Raw genomic sequence first — 15,390 nt, 5'->3', positions numbered from 1 at the left:
AATCTTTTTTATTTCTTGAGGAAAAGCATTCTAATCATGTAATGCAATTAGGGCAGGTAGATTGATCTACAAACTTGTGAATCCGATTATATATCGGACCAAAGTAAACAAATATATAGAGAGAATTGCATTTTGTTTTTGTACATCAAACCAAAGCAACTTACACATTCACCCATGATTTTGGATTAAGCAACAAAAGATTAAAAATATAGTGTTACAACCAAAATAAAACTAGATAAAGTTTTTTTTCAAACCGGTTAAAGCAATCTCTTTCAACTCATTACGTGGTGATTTATAAAACTATTTATGTATATTATTTAAACAAGTCACGTGCTCCATAAAAATGTCATCTAACTAAAAGTACATGTGGATAATCCTTTCAACAACACAGTGGATAAATTTGAAGAAAATTCCTTCCAACCATTTGGAAGACAAATTTTTTCCAATAAACTCTGATATTACATTTGTGAATAGGGTAATGAGACTTTCTACGTGACATTTTTGGCTTGTCCAGCTGCTTTGTTTTTTTCTCTTTTTCTTGAAGCTTTTAAAAGAAGCTAATGGTGCAGCTCACGCTTTGGGGAGATTGGGCTTTGCGCAATTCTTTTGTTGGTTGAGCCCTAGATTCCCTCCCTGCCACTTTTGTGTTGACTGTGGAGGAGGATGCCATTTCTGTGGAGCTTCTTTTGTGTGAACAGTATCCTTTACTCCCTTTTACCAAAAATGGACATTACATTTGGGAAGCTAAACATAACGCTGTTTAATTCCGATCAGAGCCATGCCACCCGCATTGCTCTGGCTACTGTTGACAGTGCACGGATCAACGATCAGTGCACCGTCAACAGAACACAGTGAACGTAATAATAATAATAATTAAAAACTGAAATCACTACCCTTGGGGTGAATTGGTGATAGCGTTAGCCCACAGATTAGCAATATGGAACAGAAATTCAACATCTGCACATAAAGGTTTAAAAAATAAAAATAAGAGAAGAAAAAAAATCCTGGATCTAGCTCTATGTACCTAGAAAAAGGAATCAGTGGCTAGGTCGAGGAAATCTAGACGAGAACTGGTTTTGTTGGGAATTACTTGGAACAAATACAGGAAGCTGGCCACCCCTCTGTGATCTACCCTGCTGATAACTTGCTGCGGAACCTCTATTTAGGCCAGCACCTGCTGAGCTGCTATTTCTTGTCCCGCTGGTTGCAGGTTCATTCACAACAGGACCGCCAAAAAATATGGATGGACCTGTGTATAATAGCTCCGTTCCAATACCTCTGGAAGATGAGGAAACAAAACGCCCAGCTTCTTGATCCCAAAAGACTGAAGATCCCATGTTTTCAGCAAGACCCGAGCTGATATTTCTCACAGGGTTTCGTGCCAAATTCTCGTGAACTACAGTTTCAATCTGTTCGCTTTGTGTTATTGACCGAGGAGATTGATCTGCTGATGATTGATAAATGGGATTCAAATGATCTCTGTTTGAAACCCGCTGCTCCATTGGTGAAGGTGTAATGTTGGAAAGTTGAGGACTGCTAAGGTTACTGTTACTATGATGGCATGTTTCAGTATCTTCCTTGCTGGCATGACTGGGTGGATATGAGCTCTTGGTAGGAGATAATTTTGATGTCCCAGCTCTAGCATTTCTGTTGTGAAACCCTTGATCAGTACTGATTGGACTGCTTCTTCCACTCACATTGCTACTGGATAAAAGATCAGCATCATATGGATGAGATCGAGAACTGACTGGACGAAGCACAGATGATGATGCTCTAGCTTTTGCAGCCGCTTTAATTGCCTCATTAGAATCCAATTTAGCAAGTTTCCATGGACTGATTCGGACTGGGACTGGACGCTGGCCTAATTTTTTCCCCATGTCAGATGACTGCACCGCATCTGGATCCACTGTGGATGGTAGGCGTCCTGGCTCCAGATGTGGTATAATTTCATCCTGTTCATCAGAGACCCAAAGTCGATAAATTATTGCACAAAATTCACCTTATTGAAGGACTGCACAACAATGCATGTGCCAATATGCCAAGACTAACCAAAATTTCTTTTTAATAAACAATTAGATAATCTAATCATGAATTCATCAGGAACATATTTATTAAAATATAACCAAAGAGTCAATCTAGATCTTTCTCCCCTCTATATGATAAATAAAGGTGGCAATACCTGGTGCTCCATGAAGATTCTTGGAGGAGTACACCAAACACCTTTATATTGCAAGCCCATTCCAAGAGAGCTTTTTCCACTTATGGCAGTCACAGCAGAACTAGTCGGCGATGATGCCAGACTTTGTTGATCACCACCATCTAAAGACGGTCCAGGCGGTTCGCTTTGTGTTCTCATGGCAACAACATACTCATATGTTGTAATACCCTGCAGCAAAAACAAAAATGGTACACTACATGCATAATAGAGAGGTGGAGAGGGAGTATAGGTCGTTTAAAGAACACACCTTTCGGATCAGAATCACGTGGAAAAAGAATAGTTCTCCCAAAGGCACAGTGGCTAGAAAAGAAACTGCCGTGCATAAGGCCTGTAATCATTATAAAGTTTATGTTTTTTAGGACTTTATAATTCCTTTGTCACCACAGTATGTAAAGATTAATTAATTATTCATCAAAAGAAGTGAATCATAGCAGCAGCATGTTAAAATTGAACTGAAAATTGAGGGATAATACTTGCATTTAAAACATTTCAAGCAAAAGCAACTTTAAAAAAAAAGTCTCAGTGCAATATTATTACTTCAGCTTGGCTACATAACTTAGAAGCAATGCATGCATTATACACAGATAAAGCTACATAGGATTATATAAAGAGGCAAACACTAGCCAAACCATATATTGGTTCCATAAACAAAATCTGAGTTAGACCACTACATGAGTAGAAACCAAAATAAGGCCCACATATCCATTTGATAGAATCACTTGGTAAGAGCATAATATGTGATGCATTAATGATTACATTAAAAATTCTTTTTGATTCTATGACAGTTTCCTTATCAAGACAAATCCAATGTGTAAAATTTATAAAACCACCAAAAAGGAAAAATCAGGTGGCTATGCCTGATGAGGTATTTCTCAAGATGGATATAGGTGCCAGCCCAAGGCAGTTCTTGCAGGCATATAATCACATGAACTAGATCAATACTGGTCTATATTACTGCAATCTCAAAACCCAATCCACTGATAAAATCATAATATCATCTTTTTTGGATAAGTGCAAAATCATAATATTATCTAAAATATACAATAATACAATCTGAAGCCTAAAGGCAAACAAGGCAGCAAACATACCACCACAATAGCAAAGGGGGGCCGGGAAAATCCATCTCCAAGTTTTTCAGATATCTGATTCTCTATCCCCTTTTTATCAACAAAGCATCGGACAAATACAGCAATGCCAACCCCGCATTCAACAAGAAGCTGTTATAAACACACAAAAAATTCTATTTTATAAGTAATAAAACTTAATTAGAAATAGAGGAGAAACCTCATGTAAACAGGTTACACATTCACATAAATGAATCCAAGAAAATAAATTTAGTTCAGATTGGAGGATGTAAAAAAAATAAATAAATCATAATCCAAGGAGAATGAGAAGTCCAAAGAGCATATTATCTTAAAGCTTACCCAAAGAAGGCTCATTGCCATGAGGCACACAAATGTGATATAATTTTTCCTCCCCACACAGTTATTCAACCACTGCACCATAGATGCAGATAGCTTTAGTCATACCAAAACAATAGCTAAGAGATATAGGCAGGATATTTAAACTTACTAATCAAAACCAGGGATAACACCTTTAAAAGTCATGAAGTCATTATTGAAACACTCCTGGATATTTCCATACAACTCAAGATCTTAAAGTCCATGAGCCAGAGACTGACAAGAACAAACATCAGAAAAATTTTATAGCTTACCCGGCAATGATGATCAAATCCATCGACACATTTGTCGCAACTCCTACAATGTTTGCTGAACTTGCGAACCTAAAAAAATAAACAATAATTTTATTTTTAATAAGTTAGAGAGAGGGAGAGAGAACATAATGTGACCCTTTTAACAACTTCTCCATCTGTAATCTTGTATGTAAATGAAGATTGGACTAATTCCAGTTTTTAATGAAAAGCACCATGTAATGTGATGAAAATGAAACTCCCCCATTCTTGTACAACAACAGTATGTTTCAAAAACAAGCATCACACAAACATTGAATACAAAAGCAAAGGTTGAAATCTGTTTTTAAAAGTATAAAGACCCTAATGGCAAGTTGGCAACTTGTTCACACACGAAATGTCTACGTGAAGATATGTAATTCTAACATGCAAAGCAGAATACGAGATGAGACTCAAGCTGCAGATTTTTAAATTAAATCCTTCCTGCTAATTAAAGCATTAGATTCCAGCTTTCTTTGCACAAGTTTAAAGCAGAAAAGAAACCAAAAAAAAAAAAAGTTAGTAGAAATGGAACTTTGTGTTTGTGTGTTTGTCCGGCACCATGTTTGTGAGGAAGTAGTGCTATATAAGAAATCCATATTGCATGCAATTGAAATGGAACTTCTTCTTTTCTTCTCTTTTATCTCATCAAAATAAACCTTGCCAGGAAAAGTCTTGTACCTCAGCATTGCACAATGTGCAGAATAAAGCATCCTCATCTCCGGATTGTTGTTGAAGAAGATCATCTTTGTAGCAATCTTCTCTTACAAGAAAACCACAAAAGAAACCTCCAAGTTTTGAACAATAACTCGAGCCATGCCTATTATAGTTTCCTCCATCCTTTAATCCTACCTTGCTGGGTTCTTCAATAGAAGATGCATTCCCTATTATAATAATCACACACCATGTAGCTTCTATGAGAAATTGCAAAGAATAAAGGCATAAGGATTTGCTCATACCCTAAACTTATGCATTTGTATACCAACAAAGAAAAAAAAAGAGTATCATTCTTATATTTCAAGTTAAGAAATGTGTATGCTTGCTACTGTCATTAAAGTTGCAAAAACTCAAAGGTTGGGCCTATCAAGGAGGTTCTTGGGTAAAAATTCTAGCATCCTTTAGCGATTGCAACCATTTGTTTTTAGAAAACTTTTCAGGACCATCAGTCAATATAATCTTTTTGAATTGTCCAACACACACATGTAGGTGTGTTATTATAACCATCCCAATTACTAATCCAATTTACTTGAAATTACTTAATAAATGATTGTCCTTGACATGAATCTCCAATTCAATACTTCTCTAATCATAACCTTAAAAAATAAAATTTAAACTAAATTACACCAAGAAAAAAAAAACCGTGCAGATATGTGTCATTGTGTTATTTATAGGCAGATGATTTATCACCTTCAAGCAGAATTCCTGGATCAGCAGGATCAATACCAGTGCATCGAACATAAAGAATAAATACAGAGAGTGCCTGAAATGGAAATCAAGTAATTAGATAATGGCAAAATACTCATCATGGAATTATGAAGAATAAATGAAAATTTTTGGACTGTGCTTACCAAGACAGAATAAACACCCAGTGCCACATATTCATAGATGATTTCCTTTCCAAGAAAGGGGGCAAAAAAGGCATAATATGCAACAGAGAGCAAGAAAAAAACTGTTATAGCCACAACCTGTACAGATGGGGGGTAATATAAAGGTATTAGTTTATGCACTGTCAAAATCACATAGAAGGCAGATACCATGAACCAACTGTTAGGGATCCCAAAACATGGATCCAAAAATCCAAAAACATATAATATGATTCCAATTCTGCTTTATTATCTCCATCCTCACCACGATAACCGAAGGCTAAATCAGACTTCCATACATGTAGTTAGTCATATCATTATAAAAAAAAATTAAAAAAAAAAAAAATTAGTAAACTACAATACGAAATTTCTGTTCAATTCAGCCTTAAAATTTTTGTTTCCCAGAATTCAAGGCAACATAGCACATGAACGAAATTTCCAAGTTCTAGGATATCTCAACAAGCGAGCAACTGGACCCCCAAAAATAAAAAGCAACCAAACAGGTAAAAGAAAAGTCAAAGCAGTACCTTATAGATACAGAAACCTCTTTTTTTTCCAGAAAAAATAGATACAGAAACTTACATCCTAAGAAGCACAATGAGATATTGATACAAATTGGGAAAAAACTATTTTTTATATATATAAAAAATAAAAAAATAAAAAAATAAAAAAAAAAAGTGATAAACTTATCAAACAAACACACAACATACTAAATTCAACATAATTGATGAGAAAAACATAGTAACAATTATTAAACCAAAAAAATACAGAATTAAATGCAAAAAAAAAAAAAAACACACACACACACACACACACACACACACATATATAAAGGGGAACCGAATTTTTTTTTTTTTTTTTAAGATATGGTTTTAGAACAAAAACTGGGCAATGTTTGAATTTCAAAAGGACCCTAATGAAATAGAAGAAAAGTTTTAGAACAAGAACCTAAGACTACCAAAGGTAAGTACAACAATGCACCTGAAACGTGTGTGCCGGAAGTTCCCATCCATGACGCCGAGCCATGATGAAAAAAAAAAAAAAAAACACTCACTCCGAAGTCCGAACTCCTCAACAAGACCACATTAATAAATACAAAGAAACAAAGCAAGAAATACGACAAAGTCAACCTAACCAAGCCCCACATCGTAAATGCAACTCAGAGCCACTAGTTTCAGTACCCGCATTCTTCATTTCTTTTACTAATCACCGCTAATCCATAAGGTTTTCGAAAGAAAAAAGTTTCTTCAACTTTCAATCTCGACCCAGATGGCAAAAACGGGTCTTTAGATGACCCGTCAAGTTGATTTCGGGTACTGGGATTTGTAGAGACTAACAATTAATGGTTAAAAATTAAAAACTAAAAAGCCATTAAACTAGAAGAAGAAGAAGAAGAAGAAGCGTAGTGACTAAAAGAAGTGACTTGTTAGACCAGGTTTTAATAAAAAAGTCACACCGTCTGTGCCGGCTTGAAATTATAGTTTCTTTTATTTCTTTCTTTTTTCTTTATGGGTCTTGGTACTCTACTCGTTAGCCTAGGGCCCTAGGGTACCGGTTTGTTAATCAATAATTATAAAAATATTCATTTAAGAATAGCAAATTCTTTTTTTTTTTTTTAATCCATTTGTATATTTTTAATTAATGTAAATATAGTTTTTTTTTTTTTTTTTGCATAACATTTTTCTTAATAATGTTAATGTTAACGATGCAACGGCTTGTCATTATTGGTGTAATATTTTTTTTTCTTCTTTAAATAAATGGAATTACACTTAAATCTATTATGGGTAAAATATATGTACAGTAATTAATTGCTATTCTTTAAGTTTCCATTTTAAAATTATGTTATGTGAATCATTGCACATTTTTGGTATGATAGTCACTCCACAAGTATAAGTGCTTGTGAGGTGTGAGGGATAAAGGTCGGGGTTCAAGTCTGCAAGAGGGAGTTTCACACACATGTACACTTAGATTAGGTTAAAGTAGAATTCTATCTTGTATTAAAAAAAAATTATGTTATGTGGTTTTTTTTCTTATGAGATGAAAGTGTATTTTTTTTTAATTAAGTAATCACATACCTGAATTTTAAGAGAAAACCCTAAAGAATAACATCTAAAACACGGTACATAAGTTTTGTCCATCATCTACCATCGCACAACAATCATAACAAACCATATCAAAGATTAATTATAAAAATTTTGTAAAAATTTTGTATCTTAGATTTTTTTTTTTTTTTAATCTTAACTTGGGAGTAATATTTGATGAATATATATTACACTACTCTCATTTGGATCTATTACTATTTTTTTATAAAAAAAAATCTTGTAAGTGATAATCTTTGAAGGGTATGACACTATTTTCGTTTGGATTTAACACCTTTTTTTTTTATATATAATTTAGTAATTAAGAGTGAAGGAGCTTTGAAACCAAAATGTCTACCGGTTGAAAACACTAGAATGTGTTAATCAATTAAGATATAAGATTTTTGGCCATTTTCTCAATAAATAAAAAAAAAGTCTTTTGGCCATTAAAATTATTTTTATTTCATATTAATCATAACTTCTTATCTCAAATAATTATATCCAAAAAAAATGTCTTTAGACTTATTTTTATTATTTAAGAATATTTACCGACAAAATTCATTAGAGTTTATTCTTGCTTACCAATGAAACCGGTCTTTTTACGATCATAATGTCATTCGGTAATTGAAAAGGAAAAAAAAAAATCAAATTTCGACTTTTGATTTGTGAATGATACTCCAAAATTAAGATCACAAATATTCTTTTTTAGGGGCTAATGTAGACAAACAGATACTCTCTCTTTTTTTTGGTCAACAGATTCTTTCTTTTTAGGGGATATTAATGTGGTCCCTTTATCAAATACCTCACTTTAAGGTCTATTATTTTTTTTGGAAAATTATTACTACTTTAAATGAATGTATAGGGCCGTGTAAAATGTACACTGTAGCAAAATATTTGTCACTTTTGGAGAAATTAGCTAAAATTCTTTACATTGTACTATTCATGTAAACTAACAAATGTCTTTTTTTTTCTATTATTAAGTAATATACACACAAAAATTAGAGAATAAGGTTCTAAGTTATGGGACAAGTTATATTGCACATAATATACTAAGTAATGAGGTCTATTTTTACTTAATAGTTTGTTGCTTAAAAATTACAAATATAAAACCGTTTAGAATTGGACAAAAAGAAATCTAATTTTGACTTTTACCATCACGCATCCTTGATATGATAATCGCTCCACAAGTATAAATTTTTATAGGATGGAGGAAAGAGTTAAGGTTGAAGTCTCTAGAAATGAAGAAGGTATTTGATATCAAATAATACTATGTCAGCGATATAAAAATCTAATAATAAGTACGAGAAATGTCTACAAAAAAAATAACTACCTCACTAACAAATAAAAAATATATGTTAGTAGGCAGTTATTTTTGCACATATATCTCTTATTTATTGGATTTTAATACGGATGAAATGGTATTATTTTATACAAAATATTTTTTCCTAACAAAGAGTTTTATACATATACATTTATATTATCGTTATAAAAAAAAAATTTTTGACTTTTGATTTGTGAACGATACTCCAGAAATAATAAGATCGCAAATATTGTTTTTTAAAGGTTTTAATGGATACAAACAGATTCTTTATTTTTTAGGGATGTTTGATCTGGTCTGCCTATCAAATAATGTACATGAGGTTGGAATGGTAACTCCGGTTCTTTTATTTATTTTCGCTAAGTAGGTAACTCCGCTGATCTAGAGATTATAAAGGTAATCAAATCATCTTTCTGTTAACAGGTCAATTCCATGGTATGGTCCACAACTCCGCACGATTTGTGTGCCAAGTATTATAAAATTTTCCATTAAAAATAGAGAACTGTCAGTGTCACCAAAATAAATAATTAATCACAATTTTTATCATAATTCACCAATTATGGATAATAGATAAAAAATAATTAATCTATATGGGTTTATATCTCTACTATTTACAACTTGTAATAATTATGCATTTTTTTGGTGGTGTCAACATTTCTCAAATTAAAAATATGATCAATTTTTTTCTTAACCAAAAAAAAAAAAAAAAAAAAAAACCTTGGAAGAGTCAGACTGTCATAGAGCAGTGGCAGAGAAAAAAAAAAAGTATATATATATTTGATTGGCTGCCATTAACTTTGTTTTTTCAAATGGTAAAAATGGTTAAATACTGCCATGCAGCCAGCTCCTGCTTCTTGACAAAGCCCCCATAACCCAATTCGTTATTAACCTTAATCTTATATTTATGTAATTTTCTATAAATTATATTTAATTACTCTACATCTAAAGAGCAAAATACTATACTTAAAAAAAAATATATATATATATATATATATATATGATAGGATTTGAAACTTATAGCGTTATTGTAATTTATGTGTAGAATAATTTGAAGAATTCTTATATTTTATGTTTTTATTTTGATATATATATATATATATTTTTTTTTTTTTTTTTGATAGGGATATATATTTTTAATTATATATAAAAAATATATTCTCAAGTCACATGTCATGTACTCTATGACTAAGATTTATCAGTCATATGAATATTAGATGTAATACTTTTTTTTTTTTTTGGCAATTTGCTGACAATATATTGGATCGAGATTGTGATTAAATCGAACCATTAATTGTACAAACGTGATAAATAAAAAAATAAAAAATAAAGACTTAAACGGCATAATAAAAAAGAAAGAACCATAGCTGGAGAGATATTACATTTTACACACACATATAAAACACTTATACTATATTTATATCCTATGGGTAAATATATTTTATGAGGGTTATGACTTAATTTTTTAGGTTGTTATCTATAAACATAATTACACCTAAAAGAATGTAAACATTTTAAAAAAATTTAGGGGCCCGAATAGCATTTTTTTTTTTTTAAGGTTCTAATCATAAATAGATTTATAACATATGGGCAGGCAAATAAATAATTTTCAAAAATTTTGGGGAGGTCATGGCTCCCCTAATCTACATATGACTTCATCACTGGCCAAGACTTTTGTAGTTCAATGGTATAGCCCGACCTCATTTACAATTTTACTATGATTCAATTTCTCCTTCCCCTATTATACTAACGAATTATAAAAATATGTATATAAAAAAAAAAAATTAGGGAAACACTAAACATTTCACAACATTAGGATGTTTTAAAAATAAAAATGTAATTGAGTAATGTCAAGTAGTATCATTTAAAAAGGAACCCTTGTTTACTTGTTGTAATAAAAATATTGTTATATGCCATTTTACAATTACCTCTGCAATTTTGCCCCATGGTAAGGATGTATTTGGATAACTTATTGTTATTATTATTATTATTATTTTAATAGAAATTTGGATAACTTATTTCATTAGTTTATATGCTTAAAAAACAAAGTGGGAAATACTAAAAGAATTAATAAGTTATACATTAATTGAAGGTGAAAATTTTAAGTTTATTTAAAGACACACTAAACTAAAATTTAACACTCCTTAACATAAAAATTTAAAATGAAGCTAACAATAGAGTTAGTAGTTTGAGAGTCCCAAGTACTATATTTCTAGAAGTTAAAGGACTTTGACTTGCATAGATGCTTGGCTCAAAGCAGTTGCCTCGAACTTTATAATAGAGCCAAAGATATAGTTGGGGAGTCTTGGTAATTATGTTCTTTATTTTTCTCCTCTAGATTGCATAGAATCAATATATATATATATATATAGGCAAATCTTTAAAAAAAAAAATCAATTAGAATTTGAAATTAGAATCCAATTTTGCATCATGTGTCAAATTTATGTGGGAATCATTCTATAATCATTTATTCACTTAAGTTTGTGCCATATGTCTACTTAAGTTTTTAAATTTTTGTACCAAGTGAGTTAATGAGTGTAAAATACTATAAATTTAATATTAATGAACTATAAATTTTTAAAAAAAAATAAAAAACTAATCACATATACTCAATAAAAATTATCACACAACAAAGATCACCACACATTCTATCTTATTAAAAATTAGAAAAAAAAATTATCATAAGTAGTATTAAATTTGAGTAAGAATTTTAATATGTGACTAATTCCTTTTACTTTAAAAAAATATATTTTTACTAAATATTTATATTTTTATGATAAAAATTGTGTTTAATTTAAATGTATCCATATGTATGCATGTGTTATATGCTATTTGTAAGGACACGATTCGTGACGAACCGTAACAGTGTTAGGTTCGCACGTAAAAAGGCCCAAACAATATCATTTGTAGAGCGTGGGTTTGAAAGGCTAGGCCTTAGTCACCAGACGGTGGGTTTTTCGTGGTGTTCATACATGGTTAAGTCATTTTCGCCCTAGGAATCTTTCTCCTGGAGGCGGGCTAGGAGGCTCTGGTTTTTGGCCATTTTTCCCAGCCCCTTCTCTGGATTGCTTACTTTTCCTTTTATACTAGCCTGTGTTCCTTATCCTTCGTCCACGTGTAGGATCGGCATTCCAAGACTGATACTTGTCCCATTAGCCCATACCCAGAGTGGTTGGGGGTGGTTGTAAAAGCTGGAGAGTATGGTTCTGTCAGGTGCAGAGTATTGAATGGCAATAAGGGCAGCTTTCCCTGGTCGTTATACTTTCCCGCATACCCTTTTCTATTGACACAAATATTTTAGATTTTTTCCCAAGCTGTTTCTATACCATTTTTGCCCTTCCTCCCTGTAAGATCTCGGACATGCCGAGGACTGAATCGTCCTCGACCGCATCCCAAGGCTATTTTATACTTGTATTACAGAACCTAGGCCATAACTTTCCTCGGCCTGGGCCTTTAGGCCCCAACGAGTAAATGGGTCCGGCCCTCGAATTATTGGGCCCCACAATAGCCCCTCAAAATCCTGCTGTCCGACCTTTTGGTTGGAGAGGAGGGTTTTGATAATGCTAAGCCTTTATTAGGGCTCGTTTAATTCTGTCCGTCATTAATGTTGGTATCTCTTCATCTACCTAGGAAACATTCCAAGCTACGAGACATTCCTCTGATTTCATTCATGACGCGTTCTTGCCGTTTGATTGTCCAAAACGTGCCTTTGATGATTTCCCTTTACGAGACCATTCAAATTCGACGGTATTTGACGGTGTGGGGAAGTGGAATGGGTATGTTCTAGTTTACAGATTTTCTTGGAAATCTGGACAGATTAAATACCTCTCATTTTGCCCTTCATATAAGAAGAAAGGCATGAGGTTATTCCTTTCATATAGAGACCCTTTCAATCCTTCTGAAACCAGAAACCCTTAGCCACCTCCAGAGTTTTCTTCATCTGCTAGTCACATCTTAAAGTGTGATACGTTCGAGATAGGAGTGAGTAATGAAAGAACCATACCCTTCTCAGAAGTACCATGTTCTTATGAAGCTAGAAATGGCTCGGTTAGGGCAGGGATGGCAGAGACTCAAGATCTTTCTTACCCTCCTTTCAGCCAAAATCCGAAGCAGGGGCTCGTCGCGTCAAACTTTTGGCGCGACTGAGCTGGGATCACCCATTATCAGTACCAGCCGCTCTCTTACGAGCATAGCTAACATGGCATCAGCATGTTAGGAGTCAGGACTGACGCAGGGACAAAGTGTCCCTACTTCTTCCTCTCTTCCTTCACTGGTGCCTCCTTTTGCCTCTCTCTCTTCTTCTTTCCACCGCCAGATCCATCCTGGCGCTTTTCCTTCTTCCTCTTCTTCTCCTCCTTCTTTCTCTTCTTCTCCTCCTTCTTCTTCTGAAGAAGGTCCTCCTCTCAATATGGGCGCTACTGGGGCAGAGTTTGGAAGGACTTCAGAGACGAGTTTAAAAATACATCTGACTGTTTATTTGTCATATTGTTGTTGTGTTTTTTTTTTTATTATTATTTTTGTAATCCACCTTCTGTATAGGCTTGTTTAAGCCCTTCTTTGTACGTTGTAATACCTTTTTATATTAATAAAAGTTGTTATTGCTTTATTTCACATGCTCTGTCTCTTTATTTCTGAAATAGTTACGCCGTGAATAGACATACTGTCTCGTGAATTCTTTTCATTTTTACACTTTGACCGATGTTTAGGACCGAAATCCTAGTTAATAAAAAGATCTTACTCTGTGTTTATAGAAACTATCCGACTTAATAATACTGAATCGAACAAATGATACTTAGGGTTGAAACCCATATTAAGAAGAAAAAGAAAAGATATTATGATGAGCTTATTAGGGCGGTCTGGCACAATACCGCCGACCTTAGAGCACAATACTTAGGGCCGAAATCCTTTATCAAGGAAAAAGGCGCTATTATGAGCTTACGAGTGCTGTTCGACACAATAATACCGACTTGAACAAATGACACTTAGGGCCAAAACTCTTGCTAAGGGAAAGATATTATCATGAATTTAATAGAGTCGTTTGGCACAATAATGCCGACTTGAGAAAACAACACTTACCTCAAAATAGCCGAGATGACAACTGAATGCTCGGTGCGGTGTAGGAGGTAATCATCCGAAGAAATATAACTCAAAAATGAACAGCCCCTCCAGGTTGCTGAGTAATAGGGTGTTTCACCATCTTCCAAACAACTTTCATAGCCTTAACCTTTTTCTGGTATTTGAGCCAAGGATTAAGCAACTTAACATATTTATTAAATAGCCGACCTTTCCATAGGTTTGAGTCCGAGGACCATGCAATATCTTGGTTCTATCCAAAATTTGATTTTGATAAGTAGTTGGTTTCCCTATAGGTTTGAGTCCGAGGACCATGCAATACCTTGGTTCTGTCCAAAACTTGATTTTGATAAGTAGTTGGTATCCCCATAGGTTTAAGTCCGAGGACCATGCAATACCTTGATTCTGTCCAAAACTTGATTTTGATAAGTAGTTGGTTTCCCCATAAATTTGAGTCCGAAGACCATGCAATACCTTGGTTCTGTCCAAAACTTGATTTTGATAAGTAGTTGGTTTCCCCATAGGTTGGAGTCCGAGGACCATGCAATACCTTGGTTCTGTCCAAAACTTAATTTTGATAAGTAGTTGGTTTCCCCATAGGTTTGAGTCTGAGGACCATGCAATACCTTGGTTCTGTCCAAAACTTGATTTTGATAAGTAGTTGGTTTCCCCATAAGTTTGAGTCCGAGGACCATGCAATACCTTGGTTCTGTCTAATACCTTGATTTTGATAAGTAGTTGGTTTCCCCATAGGTTTGAGTCCGAGGACCATGCAATACCTTGGTTCTGTCAAAAACTTGATTTTGATAAGTATTTGGGGAAATTAATCCCTCGGCTATGGCGTGATACCTTGGTTTTGGGGGAATTAGTTCCTCAGTCAAGCCCCTAGAAACATCTATGTGGCTGACGCTTCAAAGCGTAGCCCCTAGCAAAGAAACATAGCCCCTAGTGGAACTTTACGCTAGAACACTACAATCAGCTGTTAGAAAGGACAAGGGAACTGCCTCGAACTACCGTCTATGCCAACACACAAGCCTTTCCCACAGACGGCGCCAATTGTAAGGACACGATTCGTGACAAACCGTAACAGTGTTGGGTTCGCACGTAAAAAGGCCCAAACAATATCATTTGTAGAGCGTGGGTTTGAAAGGCTAGGCCTTAGTCACCAGACGGTGGGTTTTTCGTGGTGTTCATACATGGTTAAGTCATTTTCGCCCTAGGAGTCTTTCTCCTGGAGGCGGGCTGGGAGGCTCTGGTTTTTGGCCATTTTTCCCAGCCCCTTCTCTGGATTGCTTACTTTTCCTTTTATACTAGCCTGTGTTCCTTATCCTTCGTCCACGTGTAGGATCGGCATTCCAAGACTGATACTTGTCCCATCAGCCCATACCCAGAGT

At 34.1% G+C, this 15,390-nt stretch overlaps 1 protein-coding gene across 1 annotated transcript; it reads right to left on the bottom strand.

Annotated features, from left to right (window-relative positions):
• Nucleotides 1–873: 873 nt before the first annotated feature.
• Nucleotides 874–6,978, bottom strand: LOC126712607 (protein S-acyltransferase 21). Its single transcript, XM_050412002.1, has 10 exons — nucleotides 6,512–6,978; nucleotides 5,516–5,632; nucleotides 5,355–5,427; nucleotides 4,629–4,831; nucleotides 3,933–4,001; nucleotides 3,643–3,714; nucleotides 3,307–3,435; nucleotides 2,466–2,546; nucleotides 2,180–2,386; nucleotides 874–1,952 (listed from the first exon to the last, which is right to left on the bottom strand). Exons 1-10 carry the CDS (start codon nucleotides 6,554–6,556, stop codon nucleotides 1,038–1,040), a joined length of 1,911 nt encoding a protein of 636 aa, XP_050267959.1. The 5' UTR covers nucleotides 6,557–6,978; the 3' UTR covers nucleotides 874–1,037.
• Nucleotides 6,979–15,390: the final 8,412 nt, after the last annotated feature.

This window comes from Quercus robur, chromosome 2 (assembly GCF_932294415.1).
Source record: "Quercus robur chromosome 2, dhQueRobu3.1, whole genome shotgun sequence".
Taxonomy (NCBI): Eukaryota; Viridiplantae; Streptophyta; class Magnoliopsida; order Fagales; family Fagaceae; genus Quercus; species Quercus robur.
Note: the sequence above shows the minus strand (reverse complement) of the source record. Positions and strands in the feature narration are given on the sequence as shown.

Bases quoted from the DNA above. Each gene is read 5' to 3' on its own strand.
- LOC126712607 (XM_050412002.1), bottom strand. From the start codon at position 6,556: ATGGCTCGGCGTCATGGATGGGAACTTCCGGCACACACGTTTCAG. The intron at 4,002-4,628 runs GTACAAGACTTT...TTATTTTTTTAG, and splicing joins GCACATTGTGCAATGCTGAG to GTTCGCAAGTTCAGCAAACA. The intron at 3,436-3,642 runs GTAAGCTTTAAG...TGTTTATAACAG, and splicing joins TGGCAATGAGCCTTCTTTGG to CTTCTTGTTGAATGCGGGGT.